Below are 18375 nucleotides of genomic sequence, written 5' to 3'. Positions count from 1 at the left end.
GGCTATTTATAGTCCTTGTTTTCACACAAACGTCTACAGAGGCACCAATGAAAGCGTTCACTTTGCTTCTCAATAAAGCCTGTGTCTGCATTAACTCGTTGCACAAGTATATTTCTCTCATTAGTTTTGATTATTTGAACACTTATCATTTCGTTGTCAGACATCAGTCATTAAATAAAACCTCAAAGTACATTTTTTGGATGATTTATTTTTTTTGCCAATGGTGAACATACCAAAGTAAAACCAACCCTTAGTGGGACAGATTTAGAACTTTAGAATTATGATGGGAGGATAACTCAAACTACTAGTATCTCCATAATTTTAAACAATAAGTATGCATGACAGCAGGTCAGAGGATAATGTATGAAACAAAACAGTCCTGTCGATACCTGATGTTAAGCACAAACGTGAAACAATGCAACAATCGTATCCACACAGTTATGAATAAAACGACAAGTTTCAGTGACATATCAAGCTAAATCAACCATACCCCAGGTATGCTGATAAATCTTTACTAAATTTCTCCCAACACTTATTCATCACAAATTTATGTGTGAAGCGTTAGAGTGACGTAAAAACTGCAGGCACCGCTCAACTGCTTCAGTTTGTGTTTGAAATTCATAAAATACTTATTATAGCTTGATCAGTAGTTAATAATTCCATTAGATTGACCTCAGTTTCCTTTCATGGTTCATATAACAACATTTGTGAGCAAAAGAAATCTCGTTCGAGACTAACAGATTACAACACAGTGAAATCCTAATAGATCAGAGGACACTGCTTCACAACCTTCATCTTGCACTGTTAGCACCAGAGCCCCTTTAAGATGCTTCAATATTTTGGGGCCTGAATGCAAAGAAACCACTGGTTCCCCCTAGTGGAGTCCTGTGCCATTGTCTTGTTTGAACTGCATCACAGTAAAGATGCAGTAAAGTTACCTTCTGTATGAATTCACTGAGTGACATTTCCACCACAGGTCACTTTCCGACTTTCCTCATTCCTCATTAGTAAGACACGCGGCTCACTGACGTGGCTGTCCCAAAGGCTATGGAATGGATAACCTCAACAAACACTACAAAGAAAGAAGTGCATCAATCCATTTACTCTGAGACAAGTACAGTGTTTTTATTAATTCGTCAAATCTGAAGTATTAGATGTTTCATTAGTAGATATATTGTTACTTCTCAGTTAATGTTTCAACCAAAACATGAAACCTTCCAACTGTCTGCAGGCATTGAGCCATCCTGACTGTTACAGATTTTCAAAGAAGCAACAAGCTTGGTAAAGTGATGTGAGTTGGAGTCACACACTAAAAATACAAAACTGTCATGATAACCATGTAAAATCCAGGTGACAGTCCCTACACTCCGGAGTCGGTTTCAGACGGTCCCTGTGCGGAGGGAACCGTGGGAATCGGACGTTTCTTTCTCCTCACAGCTGGATCTGGCCGGCCTGTTACCACTGTTGCCGCCGCTGGGGCAGGAGAAGGGACAGGGATGGGACGCCTCTTTTTAACGGGGGTCATGCTGCTGGAGCGTTCTTTGAGGATGCCCTGAGCCACACCCTCCATGTCAGATACTGAGATGTGCATGGCTTCAGCCATCTCTTTCTTTGTTAATGAGACGAAGCCCGGGTCCCTGGCCAGGGAGACCAGTCCACTCTTCTCTAGAGCCTAAAGAAACAACAACATTCAGGTTTGTGCTCGCGTACAGTATTATTTTTAGTGTATTAATAACCATTGTGTTATGTTAAATCCTTTCAGTTATTGTACAGGTTAATTCAGTCCAGAACTAGCTTTAACGTAACCCATCTCTGACAAACCTGACAGCAGATGTTAGACGTGGCATTTAATTAGAGTAGAAAAGAAGACCTGATCAGCCACTTTGACACCTACCTCTTGGACGAGGTGGTCGGCTGCAGTGTGTGAACTCTGACTCTGACTGTCACCATAGTTAGGGTCATAAGGGAACTGCATAGAGAAGGTAAGTATTCATATATCGCCTGCATAATCTGTTGTTGGATGAGTCAACCTTCAATAAAATATTACCTGTGTTCTGCCTGTTCTCACTGTGAAGTTCCAGGCATGTCTGCTGGCTGAAAGAGGTAAAATAATTACATTAATGAATATATAAATAAGCAATTACGAAGCATTCCTATGGCTCATGTCTCAGTTTATTAATTTGGAGTTATTATCCGTCCAGAATTTTCCATGGCCACATTAAAAAGTCTTATCAAAGACCTTCATCTTTGATTGGACTTCTTCTGTGGTTTCGATTTAACATATGCAGCATATCATCTCTTGCTTGTGCCATACCTGCCTCCTCATCCTCACAAGGATTGTAAAACTCATCCGGAGTCCTTTCTCTTTCAAATGAAAATCTGAGAGGGAACAAAAATGATCACTCATAACGGCACTGGTACGCCATCATACTGATCAGGAGAGCACTTTGGTACTCACTCTGCAAAGGCGTTGTTGTTAGTGTTGCTCTTTGGTGGAGCTGTGGGGAAAAATTCTGCACCAGACACCAAGGCTGAGGCTGAGCTTGGTGGGGACTCGGGCTGGCTTTCAGAGAAACTGAGTGGCCGCATGTTGGTCACCTGTTGGGACTGAGTGTTAGCCGGCTCAGTGGAGAACGACTCTACCTGGTTACCAAACAGGTGGTGTGAACGCTGCAAATACAAAGCAAGATACATATTAATAATGAAATAGTATGCAACAACGTAAAGGCAGGTTTAACGAAATGTTGATGTCATCTGACTGCTTTTCAGAAAGGTTTCTAATGGATGAAAAGCCAAAAAAAAGTCTCCATCCACTAAAGATTTTTTTATTAATAAAACAAATAAAGGAGGCCATAACAAAGGTGCTGCAGAATGGGAATACGAATGCACCGTATCGTTGCCGACGTTGTTTTGCACCTGATAAATGGCCTCTTCTCCTGCCTCCTCCATGGCTCTTTCCATCTCTTCTTCATTCTGCAGGTCTCCTGAAATGGCTCTGTGCATTTCTGGAGCTGCTTCTTCCTCTATACTCCTCAACCCCGCCTAGAAAAACATGGAGAATGTGGATAAATGAAGGACAGAGGAACATATCACCGAGAGATAAAGCTGAGTACTGCTGATTTACAGTATAGAGTACATTTACTTGCACTGTAAGCGGAAAAGGAAAACCCCAGCTCACCTGGATCTCTGGACCTGAGGCACTCTTCTTAGTTGGACGGTAGCCGTAATACTCCTCTTGACGCTTGATGAACTTGCGCAAATGGTCTTGCAAAAGGAAGGTCGCGTAGAATTTCCCCACAGTCACCTCATCATCTATAACCAGACATAACATAATCACAGTGCGCTCTGTGTTCAGAGACGCTGGATTATTTTGTAAATGTGAAACATGACATATACTACTGCCTCACCTCCAATAGGAGGAATGACCTGGTCTAACAGTTTCATGCTGGTGCGCTTCCAGATCTGCTTTATAATGGCTCTCAGCTCCTCATTGGCCTGCTCAAAGTTACCTGTTAGGAACGATTCAAGATAATGGCTCGTTGTTACAGTAGTAGCAGATGAGGCTGAAGGAAACATGTATGTTGCATAAAACATGTATACCGTACCTTCTGTTTTAATTTTGAGTGCAGTCCTGACCAGAGCGAAAAGCGTGGCATTAAAGGTGACCGTGCCATCACTGTTGAGAGGCATGTTCATACCGACCAAGCGCTACAAAAAGCAGGAAAACTTTAATATGGGCTCCTGCATACTTGCAAGCCCCACACAGTGCTACTTTAGGCCTTTCTGTACCTTGCATGCAGCCCGGTGAGGACAGAATTTGCCAAAGCCCAGAGGAGGCTGAATACTTCGCAGCAGCGTCACCACATCCAGATGTTTGATTCTCCCCCTGTTAGATCAGAGGAACATCGCGAGTAATACCCAATTAAACAGCATCCCAAGGCTTATTTGAAAAGAAATGAGTTAAGAAATGAGATTTCACACTCACGTAGCTTCGGGATCATATTCAGCCCAGATCTTCTTAAACTCATCCAGATGGTGTGGACCAAGCAGAGACCAATCACGGGTCAGATAGTCAAAATTGTCCATAATTACAGCTACGAACAAGTTGAGGATCTAGAATAGGCAATAAATAAATATTGTTTGTTTCATATATCATCCCTATAATATGAATATATATAATAGATAAAGAAAAATGTTGAATTCTCACCAAGAAGGCACAGAGACAGTAGAAGCTGAGGAAGTAAAAGACAGCAAAATTGGACCCACAGGTGTACTCTTCTCCTGGCAGGAAGTCAGACTTGGGGTCACACTTTTTTCCATACATTGACGCCATCATGACCTCTTGCCAACCCTCTCCAGTAGCACATCTGGATATGTAAACATAAACCAAACAATGAAATGATGTTTTGTGTTCAAAACACAATTGAAGTCCAGAACCTGGTCTCACCGGAATAACATCAGAACAGCCTGAGGGAATGTCTGGAAGTTGTTGTTGCGGTTGACTTGAGTACCATCCACTAATGCTATCTTTCCAAAGATCTAAAGGTTGAAACAATGCCATTTAAAATTCAGCGTCAATCATCAATAACAAAAAATAGCAAAGTGTAACCAGTGACATTTTTTTTGCAGTTTGAATTCTGTACCTGCATCCCAACGACAGAGTAGATAAAGAAGAGCATCACGATGAGCAGAGCTACATGAGGCAGAGCCTGTAGGCAGAAAACAATGACATTATTAAAAAGTCATCACTGGGAAGCGCAATGGAAATTTGAAATAAAAAAGTCACGACGACAACGATTTCAATGATGACCTGGAAAGATTTGATGAAGGTCCACAGCAGGTTACGGATGCCCTCCGAACGGTTCAGCAGTTTGACCAGACGCATAACACGGAAGAGTCGGAAGAAAGTGATGGAAACAGAAGCATTTTCAGAGGCCTTTGGACACAAAGAAGGAATTTCATGAAATGAAACCTCAAGTAAAAAACAAAAACATGACTGGTTTTAAATGTCTGAAGAGTTCAGGCTTACCGCAATTACTTGCATTGGATTCGTCTCCTGAACAAAGCAGAGGAAGAAGTGAGAGGTTGCAGCGGTATGTGTTGCATTTAATATAATGTTAAATATTATTCAAATATGACTTCAAAATAGGGTTAATATTAGAGTCATTTTCCACTTTTGATGAGTTACAAATCTTTCAGATCAAAGCCGCTTGTAACTCATGCAAAATAGACAAGCTACACACGCTTTATTTTGGACATATTAACTTTGTTTTTGCAGTCAAGCAATGATTAATACTTCCTACCAATATAGTACATAGTCTTGAGACATAGCCGTGTTTATAAAAAACAGTACGAGCCATACTGCAACATAATATTGCCACGCCCTTGAGATTTGTTTTATATTCGCTATGTAAGATGATGCAGACAGTGTAAACAGAAAGGTTTAACCAGAAGGTTAAGCAACACACGGTCTGTTACATTAGTGCGATACTTTAGTGGCGTGCTCACACAGCAGAGCACATGCAGCAGTGGAGATCAGATATTTACACAGCCATGGAGACAGTACAGTCCTCCACTATCGGCCAGGGCACTCTGTAGAGGATAGACAGATGAGTAGTGAGGTGCATGGGTGGCAGAGGGATTGATGGGCTTTGATTCAACAAAAGTGAAACTGCTGCAAGCTTGTGCTCGTGGATGGAAAAAGTCTGGCATTGCAGTGCAACCATGACTGAAAAATAAAAACTGTGATCACCAAGAGGAACCACTAAGCAGCACGAGTAGCATTACCACCTAAAATAAAACTGAATTCTTATTTGATATTGTGCTCTTTTTAAGTGCTCGCACAAGATGTCACATGGTGGTTTTTGTGATGGAAATGCATCCCAGGCTGCACAAGGCACCGAGGACGGGGAGATGGATGGGATAAGGTGGGAAAGGACGACAACAGTACTGACCATGTCCTGTGAACTAGTTCTCCTGGTGCCAATCAGCTGTTGGGCCACAATTATATGCTTCTGGGTAAGATTACTAAATAAATACATGTGGTCATTCTAAATCATATCGCACTAAAAATGTCTTAATATAGCAAACAAAGCAGTTTCACTTCATAATGGTGTTCTTTAATAATGATATAAAATATGCATGTACGTAAATCTTATATGTACTCACATCAACTTCACTCAGGATGACGTCAACAACGCTACCAATAACAATAATGAAGTCAAACACATTCCACGGGTCTCCAAAGTAACCCTGCACAGACAGGTGAAGCATACTGACACATTAGGCAGTGGGAGTGGGTGGATAAGAATCCAGACAATAATCGTTAGAGCGTTTACCCGTGCTTTGAAAGCCATGAGCTTAAGAATCATCTCCACAGTGAAGAGCACCGTGAAGATTAAGTTGAGAATGTCTGACAGCTTTGTGACGTGGTCCGACTGATTACAGTGCTGTTTTAAAGAGGGAACAAAACAAATATATTTAAATATTTTAGCACTAACCAAATACAAATCCACATTCATCAGTCCGATTACTAAACAGTCAACTATTTAGTAATAGGACTGATGCTTAAACTACTCAAATAAGATTACATTTACAACACATAAATCAGGCCCACACTGACATTTTTATAATTAGGTCTGCTACACATCCCATTCTCTGCTGCTTTACAAACCTTTTTAAAAAAATATATATATATTAACAAGCACCTCACATGCACATCATGGTGGGATGAATTGTCAAAGAATTATAGGGAATGCTCACGTAAACAACCCACATGGTTTGGGAAGAGTACACAAAATACTGTTACTTGGTCACCAGACAAACTATTAAAAATAGTCTGGAACCTCTCAGTTCATATTGAATTTCCGAGGGCCGTAATTAACAACAGACTCCATCATAAATAATGGACACAGCCACTGACGAGCTCCTGTGTTTGCCAGGGGAAAATAATTTTTTCTCTAATGCACGCTATCAAAGTAACTATGTTTAACCTAAAAGGAAACTGAGGTGGGTATCCTGCAGAGGTGTCTGTGCACAAGCTGTGCACTGCAGTGTACATGTTGTTGGTGCAATTATCTATGAATAATCAGTAAAGATTCATGCATGATGACATGACCTCAATGTTAATTTTATGTTTGGGACTTTTAGCTTATTCAGAGTCTGTGGGTATCATTAGGTGCAGAAGCCTCTTTGTTAGGCCTATAGTTATTTAGAGCATAAAACATGTGACATAATGAAGGGTGACAGAAGCACAAACAGCCCCCCCCCTACATCTGCTCAGAAAAATGTCTGTCAGTGTCATCAGCTCCTGCAAGGAGCCAGAGATGTTCTGCTAAAGCATATAAATCAGGATCTCTCAGATTCATCTCGGTCCCAGACTGAAGATACTCAGTAATGACATTTAGTATTTTCTATGAGGACCATTAATATATATTAGGCAACAAAATGTACATACCTGCATCCCAAGACACAAAGTGTTCAGCATAATCAGAAAGAACATGAGGTACTCAAAGTAGCAGGAGGTGACAATGTACCAGACCCTGTACTGGTACGGGTTTTTGGGTATGTAGCACTTCAGAGGACGAGCCTTCAGAGCGTACTGCACGCACTGGCGCTGAAGAGACAACGAACAGACAACAGACACATTAAAGGAAAAAAAAAGAGTTGCAACATGTTTTTATTTTGAATAATTAGACTACCAGTAGTACTGTCCTTGGCCTCATCTCAGTGTACCTGGTTCTTGTCCAGCTCACAGTTCTTATACTCCTGCTCACCCTGCTGCTGGAAGGTGACTATGACAAAGCCCACAAAGATGTTCATCATGAAGAAGGCTATGATGATGATGTAGATAATGAAGAAGATGGACACGTCGACACGGTTGTTGAAGACTGGACCCATGTCTTCTTCAGCTGAATCTATGGCTTTGTATAAGAGTCTGCAAACAAATGCAGATGAAAAATGAATAAATCAGTGAACTGAGATATGGTCAAATCAATGACTTACAGTATTTCCAGTCAATGGAAATACTCGTTTGTCACTTTCCACCTAACTCCTCACTCAGTCAAGCTTATCACAAATGCAGCTGATCAAACCAGAACAGATTGTGTGCTTACTTTGGCCAGCCCTCGAATGTGGAAACGGTGAACAGAGCCAGAATTCCATTGAGCACGTTGTCAAAGTTAAAGTCATTGTTAAGCCATTCTCTCTTAGCCACTACTGTGTCTTGCAGGGAATTCTCCATATGCTTCAAGTAGAAACCTCTGAGAGCAGACACAAGGAACATTAGTTCAAATAGATGATGGTGGAATGAAATCTGCGATAAGATGTTAGTTTCCTTACTGGCATTCCTCCTCAGTCACTTTGGACACATCTGTGCAGCTGTAGAATTTACCCTGAAAGGAAGTGACACAATTCAGCAGTTATATTTACCAAAGAGCAGTTTTGACTTATCACCTCTATGGTATCTTAGGCCACCCAGCTTTAGTTCAGAATTTAAAAATTACCTTAAAGAGTTGGACTCCTATGCAGGCAAACATGAAATTCAGCAGCAGGGTGACCAGGACGATGTTACCAATTGTTTTGATGGCCACAAATACACACTGGACCACGTGCTGTCATATAAGACAAACAAAATCCAATAAACACTGAGGAGAACTCTAGACATACAAGTGAAAGACATGATGTTAATTGATCACTTAAAATCCATATCTATCTGAAAATATCCGGTCATTTTCTCTTACTTTACCCTTATATTCTCTTACATTTATTGATTCCCTTTGGAGAAAATTACTAGTTACTTTGCAGGTGAAGGTTGGACCACTAGACGAAACTACCTAACTCACACCTGGGGAAAATATGACCCCAAAGCCAGCAAACTGTCTTAATATGACCTACAAAGAAAAGGAAAATTATCTCCCCAAACCCAATGGGAGGTGGCCTTATACAATGAAATGAAGGGGACTGAATGGAGTGGGTCTTAACTCAATTTCAATGCACTCAATTTTGCACTGTTTTTTCAGATACCAATGCAGCGTTGCATTTAAACCATTGGTGAGGTGAATTTAGTTGGAAAGGTATAGCATTTGGGTGGATTTGGGTGTTCTGCTTAACTTATCTAGCTCTTGTTTGGGATGCATTTTTATTTTCCCCTGCTACTTATGATTAGTTAATGAAGTATGAAAAATCTAAATGTATTGTCCCCATTTGAGTACTGAGAGTCTCAGAAGGATAAGTCAATGTGGCTCACTTAAAAAAATGCTGCCAACCCCTGACCTTTTTACAATTGTAGTTGCTAAACTTAATACGGCAGTTTTTATGGGTATCAGGCAACTTTCCACTTATTTGACTTTTCCTTAAGAGTCTCTCTGAGGACTCTCACTCAGGCTCACAGCTCTCAAGCAAACTGTGCGTGTGTTTTACCTTTAATCCTTTGGCTCTGTTGATAGCTCTGAGAGGCCTCAGCACCCTCAACACCCTGAGAATCTTCACGACGGAGATGGCACTGGATCTGCGCACAACAAGAACACATGGCAGAAAGCAGCCTTTAAATTCATATCTAAGAAACTAGTATGATTTAAGCATAAAATAACAATGGTGATCTTTTCATTTAACTTGAGCATCATGAAAACTCACTCCATTCCCATAGACAGAAGAGACACTCCGACCACAATCAGATCCAGAATATTGAAAGAGTTACGACAGAACGAGCCTTTGTGCATGAACGCTCCATACACCGTCATCTGTCAGTGAAATAAACAGAGAACAGTTGAATAGAGACTCTTTTTTTTAAGTGGTTGACCTTCAGTACAACAAGAAAACTCCTCTAAACTTCAGTCTCAGACAAATTATAACAAACTAGCTGGTTAATCAATAATGTAATATAGCATGACATTAGAGCTGGATCCATCAGTAATGCTCTTTACTACTGTTACACTGTTAAATCTACCTTCAGTACAATCTCAATGGTGAACACAGATGTGAAGACAATATCAGCATAGGCCAAGATCTGAAAGAAGCACACAGAAAAAACAGTCACATTTTGCCTTCATCCAACAGAAATTGTTCAGTTGGATCACCTACACCTGGCTTTTACCTGGTTTCTGGGGGACTTGGGATCAATGGGGTCCTCAGCTGCTAATGAGATGGAGGAGAGCAGGATGAAGAGGAGGATTAAGTTGGTGAAGGACGAAGCATTGATGATCTTGTAGCATAATTTACGGAACCTAGATTGTAAAAACACACAGGCACAGGTAAATGTTTGCAGCATTTATTATGATATGATATCGTTTTCAGGTTGGTGTTGAGCTGGATGATGGTCTGTTTCCTACTTGTTCTGAGGGCCAAAAATGAAAAAGGAGCTAGCTTCAGGTAACGGAACTGCTTCTTCCTTCAGCTGCAGATCCGCCATTGGTCGGGGCCGGGGGCTGATAGGGATTTCAGGCTCTTCCTCCTCATCATCACCTACAATAGATAGAAAAGGCTCAGATTACTGGAGGTATTCAAATGAAAGCCTGAAACAAAGACCCGTAATGATGCTGTAGGCTTCATATGGTAGTCACCAGGGGAGTGTGCTATAAACACAACACGGGGAATTAGCTGAGTCTAACTGTGATGACAGGTTACTATACTTATACTGTAACACAGCCAAGACAGCAGCCTTGATAAACAGCTGGTGCAAGGATTACAAATTCTTGCAGTTAGTGACCTCCTTCTGCTACAATTACACCGCTGAGAAAGGTTCAAATTATTTTCTTGTATTACCTGGGAAATCAGCAGGTGGAAATGGATCTTTCACTTCATTGACATTAGACTCAAATTCATCAATTTTGAGCTAAAAAAAAAAAAAAGAAAGAAAGAAAAGAAAAACAAGGATGTTAATTTCTTCTAGATACTCATGCTGCCAAATTACATACATTTCAAGAGTAACGAAGTGACATGAAGCCAGAAACAACAGTAACCTTGGCTGTGGTGGGCATGCCTTCTATCTTGGCCCTCTGCTTAGTTATCTTCTCTCTCTCCTCATCAGTCTTCTCAGGCATTTTCGCCCTGTACGGCAAGAAGGAAAATAATTAGATCGAGCAGATTATCTCAGCTGGCTTAAACCTTTGGTTTTGCTTTTTTTCCCCTTTCACCTTAGTAGCTTCTTCCTCAACTTCTCCTCTGCCTTTTCTTTCTGAGCTGAAGTCAAACTCTCAGCCTCTGCGAGGTTGTCGACGGCGATAGCGAGGAAGACGTTGAGGAGGATATCTGTTTGCAAAGAGCTCAGGAAAAGAAATGAACCATGAATGTTAACATTATCTCCATGCATAGTTTAAAAAAAGCAAAAAACAAAATAATAGTGTGAGCGTATGAGAAGGATACAGTTTCCACAGACAAAGAGAACAATGAAGTAGATGGAGACCAGGATGCCAGGAATGACAGGCCCTCCATAGGCCATGATTCCATTGTACATGATGGATGTCCAGTCCTCTCCTGTGAGGATCTGAGAAACCGTTAAGAGTTTAAAAAGCAGAAAAATGATGACTTATTGTTATGCATGAATGGATAGGACTGGAAATCAAATGTGAAATGAGCTTCATTTAAACTACTGAATGCAAAAATCTGTTTTAACAACTCAAATCAGTCATTACATCCGAGGCATATAGGGAATGATATGTGGTGATTCCAAATATCACATTACTTTGGATCTTTGACCTCTTCTTCAATGTCAGATAAAGTCAAACTATCATAAAATGCCTTTGATCTTTAAAATTATCCTTGAAATTGTACTGCCTCTGAGGTTTGAGCTTTCTGAGTGCTTCTCGTATTTAAAAGTTTAAAGAAGAGCCTACGAAACGAGTGCCTGGTCTCACCTGAAACACACTGATCAAGGCCTGAGGGAAGTTGTCAAAGTTGCTGCGCCTGGCTCTGTGGTCAGAGAAGTTAAACTTCCCTCCAAAAACCTGCATGCCCAGGAGTGAGAAAATGACAATGAAGAGGAAAAGAAGAAGAAGGAGCGAGGCAATGGAGCGAATGGAGTTAAGGAGAGAGGCCACAAGATTACTGAGTGACTTCCAGTACCTGAAACACAAACGAGAGGTGGTAAATGGCAACGGGTTACGCTATAATAGCTTATACTGATACTACGGGGATATTTTACGCGATCTCGGCTTACTTTGTGACTTTGAGGATCCTCAGCAGGCGGATACACCTGAGTACAGAGAAACCCAGGGGAGCCACAGCACCTGCAGACAGCATGATCATCTCCAGGATACCACATAGTACCACAAAGAAGTCAAAACGGTTAAATAGAGACATGAAATATGCCCTGGGTCCCAGAGCATACATCTTCACAAACATCTCAATGACAAACAGCACCAGCAGCACCCGGCTAGCCACATCTGTTGAGATGATGGAAGAGATGGACAAATGAATAAGTAACTGGAATATACGCAAAACTATTGTTTATTAAAATATATATGTAAATGATCAACCTTGAAAGGAAGTCAGGCTTTCAGGCTGGTGGTGGTACTCTGTGGCTATGGTCAGAGTGTTGAGGAAGACCAGGAACATCACCACCCAATAAAACGCCCTGGTTTTCACGTACACCAGGCACTTCATCCTGAAGAAACGGTTCCAACGCCGAGCCAGGCGGCTAAGCACAAAAACAACTCTAACTTACTGTTTCATATTGAATGCCAGCAGAAATTTTCACAGTGGGAAACTCACTAGTAATAGATTATTCGACTCTTGCCCTCCAGGTCATACAGACTGTCTGTGTCTGAATCTCCACTGGTCAAAGGCAGGAGTCCTGATAAGAAAAAAGCAGCTATAATCCGAGATTTTCTTTGTTGACAAATGTTCAGAGGTTTTTTTTTTTTCTTTTCTAGAGCGCACCTTTTCCTTCTCTATCAGCATCCAGGACTTCAGCGTGAGTGATCCACTCCATGTAGCCGTGGAGGTCTTCATCCAGTTGCTGACGCTCTCGTAACTTCTGGAACTCTCCACGTGACCTGGCCTTTTCTCGCTCTTTGGTAAACTCTCTGTGTGGAACAGCAAACACACGTTATTCTATTATTTCTCTGTTTACGTGAAAATGTTAGATTTATGGAAGGAGGGTAATCTTACCCACTGAGCACACCCAGAACCAGATTGAGCACGAAAAATGAGCCCAGCAGAATTAGAGGAACAAAATAGAGCCAGGGCCATTCATTCCCTATGGCATCATTCACCTAAAACCCAGGGTGTCAGTCAAAATCAGTGAATTTTATTTGGCTGCAAACTGCACACTGAATTTGAGACAATATTCAGCCACTGACCCAGTAGAGCACTTTGGTCCAGCTTTCCATGGTGATACACTGGTATACTGTCAGCATGGCAAAGCCAATGTTATCAAAGTGGGTGATCCCGTTGTTGGGACCTTCCCAGTCGGGCCGACATTCCGTGCCATTGATGATGCAGCGGCGTCCATTACCAGCCTGAGCACAGGGGGCAGGCAGTTCACCCTCTGCTGTGGCGTAGATATCTGTGGGGCAAGTTTTAACAGCTTAATGTAAAGACCCAGGTGCAAGTAAGTCTCACTCAGTGTTCTTTTAAACATACTTGTGCCTTTGTAATAGCAGGTCTTATGCATTTTGCACTTAAAGAGCTCCAGCCCCATGATGGCATAGATAGTGACCAGTAAGAAGACGAGCAGAGCAATGTGTAGAAGAGGCAGCATCGCTTTAAGGATGGAGTTCATCACCACCTGTAGGCCTGCAAGTGAACAAATAAACCCAGTTTGTTACAGAACCATAAGAACTTGGTACTGTTACAGACTCATAATACATGCCCATACACTCTAATGTTCAGTGTATCAGATGAATTTAATGTGTATAATCTAGAATCAGCATCTCTCTGTAGCAGGTGTGGATTGGTTCTTACTGGGGACTCCAGAAACGAGGCGTAGAGGCCGCAGTACTCTGAAAGCTCTCAGTGCTTTCATATCAAAGCCCCCACCCTTCTCCTTTGGCACACCTGACACCATGTTTACGGTATCCATAAATAAGGTAAAGAGACTGCAGGAAAAGATGAGACAGCTGTAAGTGCCATAGCCGGTACATTGTTTATGTATATCACATTTTAATATATATTACATTCTTAACAAATAAGCTGTCTACCTGCAGCTAAGACATCCTCTTACCCCATGAAGACGATGACAAAGTCCAATATGTTCCAGCAGTTTCGTAAATAGGCCCCTTCATGGAACACAAACCCATACGCTACTATCTTCAAGAAGCACTCCAACGTGAAGATGACCAGGAAGATATACTCCAGACTTTCCTGCAGCAACGGGAACAAAATGAGAACAAAAAAAACTTTCACTCTCACATAATATTCTCTAATAAAGCATTAAATGATTGATTAAATATTTTAAAGAGCAACATGACATGTGAAGGAAGAGCTTGGTTTTGATGCTGTCTGAGCAGCACACAAGTACAGAAAGATGAGTAAAGCCACTGGAGGTCAGCAAAGGCTTAATTCTTTCTCTTCTAGGGCAGACTTGTGAAACATATGCTAGGAAGAACAGCATAAAAAAGATCAGCAAAACTGTTGCTGGCATTGTCGCAGCTCATTATCTTTTGTTTCCAGTTTGTTCATTCTGATGCAGATTAAACATAACCTCCAGAAGGTTGAACAGAGGGACGGCTCAGTGCCCGCAGAGTGAATGATGAAACATTTTGACACCATGTAGCAAGTGAGACGAAGATGAAGCAGACTGTTTGCAGGAGACAGATAAAATGTGAGTGGCTGAATGAAAGCATCATCTGCAAATTGTCCCCATCTCTGTGCTTTTATTATCAGTGTTGACACAGGGCAGGAACACAGAACAGGGATTTTTCCTCAGACTAGACGTGGTTATATATGGATCTGAATATAAATGTTGTAGAACAAAAGGCTCTTAATATGACAGCAGTATGATAAAGTTTCAAGAATCCAGTAGGAACCCAGTCCTACTTCCAGTGCTAACAATCAGAAATAGAGAATTCATTTGAGGTATGTGCAGTTTATTTCCCTAAATCAGCTCAATAATCTCTAGCTGAACCAGCAAACACTGGTCCCCACATACCTAATCACCGACCCTGCATCCATTAACAAGTGTACACACATTTATAGACTTTTACTCAGTGTTACCCCAAGTAAAACGAATTCACCAAGGAAAGCTGCCCTGCTAGGCTACTGCGCATCAACATTACAAGCTATCATATTATTGGAATACGTGGCTGTGGTTACACGAGGCAACATTGGCGGATTCTCCTGTATCACCTGCATCAGTGGAGTGGCGGCATGTAGGCTGACCTACTTCTAACAGTAAAAGAGGGGGTTGGTCCATCTCTTCTTACATTTTCACCTCTGAGGAATGGCACCGTAAGAACTAAGGAGGATTTAGGAAGAGGGCCAATGAAGAGATCAGGTGAGATTTGGGTTCCTAATAAAAGTAAAATGGCTATAAATCACAAAGACTGACATGAACTTTAACCCAGAGATATGTGTGGAGTATTATTGACTTAATGTAGGAAAGTAACCGATGGCTGGTGATGGCTGACATTTGTGCTAAATGCCAAACCTCTAAGAAAAAGTGATCTATTTATCATAACATTGGTGTCAATAGGACACATCCAATAAGCACTGGCCACATGTATGCACGGTGCAAGATCAGATATATCTTTTGCTCACATGCGCACCTTGTTTGTCTTTGGGTTGTAAAGTCTGTGACCTGTAATACACTACCAACAGTTTCACAGCTTTAAAACACACACCTATGAAGCTGAAAAATAATATTTTTCTGTACACACATCAGCATCGTGCCACCAGCTTTTTTACACTTCAGAACGAGACACTCGATGACTCAGATGGCGCTCCAAATAAAGAACCGAGTTGTTTCTGGACACATTCAAATGGCGTCTGGCATCCCACAGCTTGTCACTGATTCAAAGCTGTAGTAAATTAATATTACTACACTCACTTGCTGATCAGAGCTGCACAGTCATCTACTAGTGATGGTAAAACTGAGCCTTCATGAACCCAAAAACATGAGATTAATTTAGTGTTTCAATTCTTTTATGTATTATGAATATTCTGAAAATGAAATACCGATATAGTCATCATTCACCGCAGTGACGTCTCATACAGTCATGTGACATGCAACAAAAAAAGGCTCAATGTTTATTTACCAAATTTAAGTTGGTGTTGTTGGTGTCTTCTTCAGGCATGGGTAGGAACACAGCCAACGCGATGCAGTTTGCAAAAATGGTCAATAAGATGATGATCTCAAAGGTTCTGGAAGGGGATGCTCAGGATCATGACAACAACAAACAGCAACAAAAATCCCATTTTGCCCCCCCAAATATCCACAAAGGTCTATTGTCTTATGTTTAGTATCTTACGATGTTAGTGGGTGAGAGTGGGAGGGTGACTTAAACTTTCACAAGAATAAAAAGGTCAGTTTATTTATCTGACTAAGTTATTTTACGTTTGTGATTCAGTGTAAGGGATCCAGCTCTGCATCAGCTCTGCAGGCACTGACTAGTGCCTTTAAATGCTGCCTGAAACATCATCCCTGAAACAGCCCCCCCGGGTAGCCAGCAAAGTGTTCCACTTTAATGCAATCTTGCCTGCTGTGCTGCTTCATTCTCACCCTTAGGGGGCTCTGTGTGAGAATTCCCCTGCCAGGTCAGCACCATGTCTCAGTGTGATGCCACAGGACAGCTGCAGAGCCCAAGAATATGACCAAACCATTTGAACACAGACTGTTAACCAGGAAAGAAATAAAGAAAAAAGCGGCTCTTTAAATTTTGTGATCCATGTATGAGGACAGTTTTGTTTTTGGCCTTCAGACTTTTAGTAATTTTCCATAATTTGGCTCTGTATACAGCACCTAAGCCCTGTGTTACCAAACCACATACCAATGTGATTAAACTGTGCCGGAGGAATGACTCATGACGTGGTCCAACATACCAGAATGAAATGTCAAATAGAACAGATCTTTACACATCATCACGTTTTAAAATGAGGTCACTGTTAAACTCAAAGTCTGTGTATCTGCGTTTAAACGCTGTGAACAAGAGGTTCCTATCACTGGATTGGTATGATCAACTCATTCCAGTCTGGATCCAGGAATGGACATGAGGCTAAAAGCAGAAAATTCCCTAGAGGGGCCACATTCTATCAAAAGCCTGCTTTGTGCTCTTTCATCTTCTCCTACTTGGACGCTGAAATGACTACTTGGACATTTAAAAAAAAGGAGCGAGTTGAATGAGACTACCTTGCTTTTGTCAGCTGATCTCAGATTAACAGCAGGTGAAACTCCACAGGCTGCAAACTTGACTTTGATACAGATCAGAAACATTACAAAAGTCTTAACACTTCAGGGATCATCTCATCACACATTTGAAAGAGACCTGGCTTGAGCATGCTGACCACAGGTGAACAAGGCTATTAATTCCCTGCCCTGCTGTCAGTATTTTTAAAACGGCGCTCCATGCTGCGCTGACTGTATTAATGCCTTGATATCCTTGAATTTCAAAGAAATATTTAAACTGAAATCTCTGCTAAAATACACACAGTTGTCTGAGGCGTGTGTGTAATGACTGAAAGATCTAAAGGATACTTCCACTCCACTATGTTGATGCAGGCCTTGCGGAAGGGATTTTTGAGGTTGAGCAAGAAGAGAGATCTCGCGGGTCGAGGGTTTCCTCCAGTGGCCTGTAGTTTCTTAAGCTTCTCCCTCTGCTTCCTCTTCAGCTCCTCTTCATTCATGATGACCGGCTTGGCCGCTTCTGTGTTGGACGCCATCTTGATGCCTTCACCTTAGACAGGCTCCAAATTCCTGTGAAAGTTAACGTTTATTGTAAAATCCCAAACTCAGGTCCAGTATGTCTCCCCTTTGTGAAAGCAGATCCTCCTCAGGCTCCCCCTGGCACCCTCTTTCTTCTCCTCCTCCTCGCTCCTTTGTCGATCTCACCCGGGCAGAGCCACAGGCCTCTCTGCCTGGCTGAGGGCCTCTGACAAAATAAGCCCACCGCGTCCAGGAAAAACAGCAGGAGCCCAGAGTGACTGGAGGAGCAGTTGGCCTTGGTATAGTTTAAATTTAGATTATGAACCACCAGCAGGCCATGCTTGGGGATGATTATAAGGGTAGAGTGAGGGGGGGGGGGGGGGGAACGACGACTGTGTGTCTTTGTGTGATTTTGTTTGTGTATGTGTATATATGTGTGTGTGTGTTTTACTTTAATGTCAACCTCGTATTTAGGATTCATAAGTAGTACACAGACTTGTAGTTATTAAAAAAAAACCCCCACTATAATGCAGCTTTTTGGCATTTCTAAATAATAACTGAAGGCTGGTATTTAAAGG

The 18375-nt window shown here is 41.6% G+C and overlaps 1 protein-coding gene across 2 annotated transcripts; it reads right to left on the bottom strand.

Moving 5' to 3' along the window:
- Positions 1 to 188: 188 nt before the first annotated feature.
- Positions 189 to 18050, bottom strand: LOC146684002 (dihydropyridine-sensitive L-type skeletal muscle calcium channel subunit alpha-1-like). Of its 2 annotated transcripts, XM_085442717.1 has the most exons (45): positions 17630 to 18049; positions 16194 to 16299; positions 14162 to 14301; positions 13903 to 14036; positions 13582 to 13734; positions 13299 to 13504; positions 13108 to 13211; positions 12877 to 13022; positions 12709 to 12790; positions 12474 to 12634; positions 12155 to 12380; positions 11853 to 12060; positions 11362 to 11482; positions 11133 to 11247; positions 10959 to 11046; positions 10762 to 10831; positions 10329 to 10461; positions 10094 to 10223; positions 9947 to 10006; positions 9634 to 9740; positions 9421 to 9508; positions 8505 to 8612; positions 8341 to 8393; positions 8115 to 8261; positions 7735 to 7936; positions 7457 to 7615; positions 6339 to 6449; positions 6169 to 6252; positions 5548 to 5592; positions 5030 to 5056; positions 4811 to 4936; positions 4644 to 4709; positions 4448 to 4539; positions 4208 to 4367; positions 3986 to 4113; positions 3790 to 3886; positions 3606 to 3708; positions 3408 to 3509; positions 3179 to 3312; positions 2917 to 3042; positions 2459 to 2670; positions 2315 to 2379; positions 2048 to 2094; positions 1895 to 1969; positions 189 to 1672 (listed from the first exon to the last, which is right to left on the bottom strand). In XM_085442717.1, the coding sequence occupies exons 1-45, from the start codon at positions 17812 to 17814 to the stop codon at positions 1361 to 1363; spliced, it is 5544 nt and encodes a 1847-aa protein (XP_085298843.1). In that variant the 5' UTR covers positions 17815 to 18049; the 3' UTR covers positions 189 to 1360. The 2 variants fall into 2 exon arrangements, with proteins under 2 accessions (XP_085298843.1, XP_085298842.1); XM_085442716.1 differs by having other exon boundaries at positions 3408 to 3708; positions 17630 to 18050.
- Between the last annotated feature and the right edge of the window lie 325 nt (positions 18051 to 18375).

This window comes from Copadichromis virginalis, linkage group LG20 (genome assembly GCF_057382275.1).
Source record: "Copadichromis virginalis isolate Kocher_CV1m ecotype Utaka linkage group LG20, C_Virginalis_male_GT1.1, whole genome shotgun sequence".
NCBI lineage: Eukaryota > Metazoa > Chordata > Actinopteri > Cichliformes > Cichlidae > Copadichromis > Copadichromis virginalis.
The sequence above is the reverse complement of the archived record's forward strand: the minus strand, read 5'-3'. Positions and strand labels throughout refer to the sequence as shown.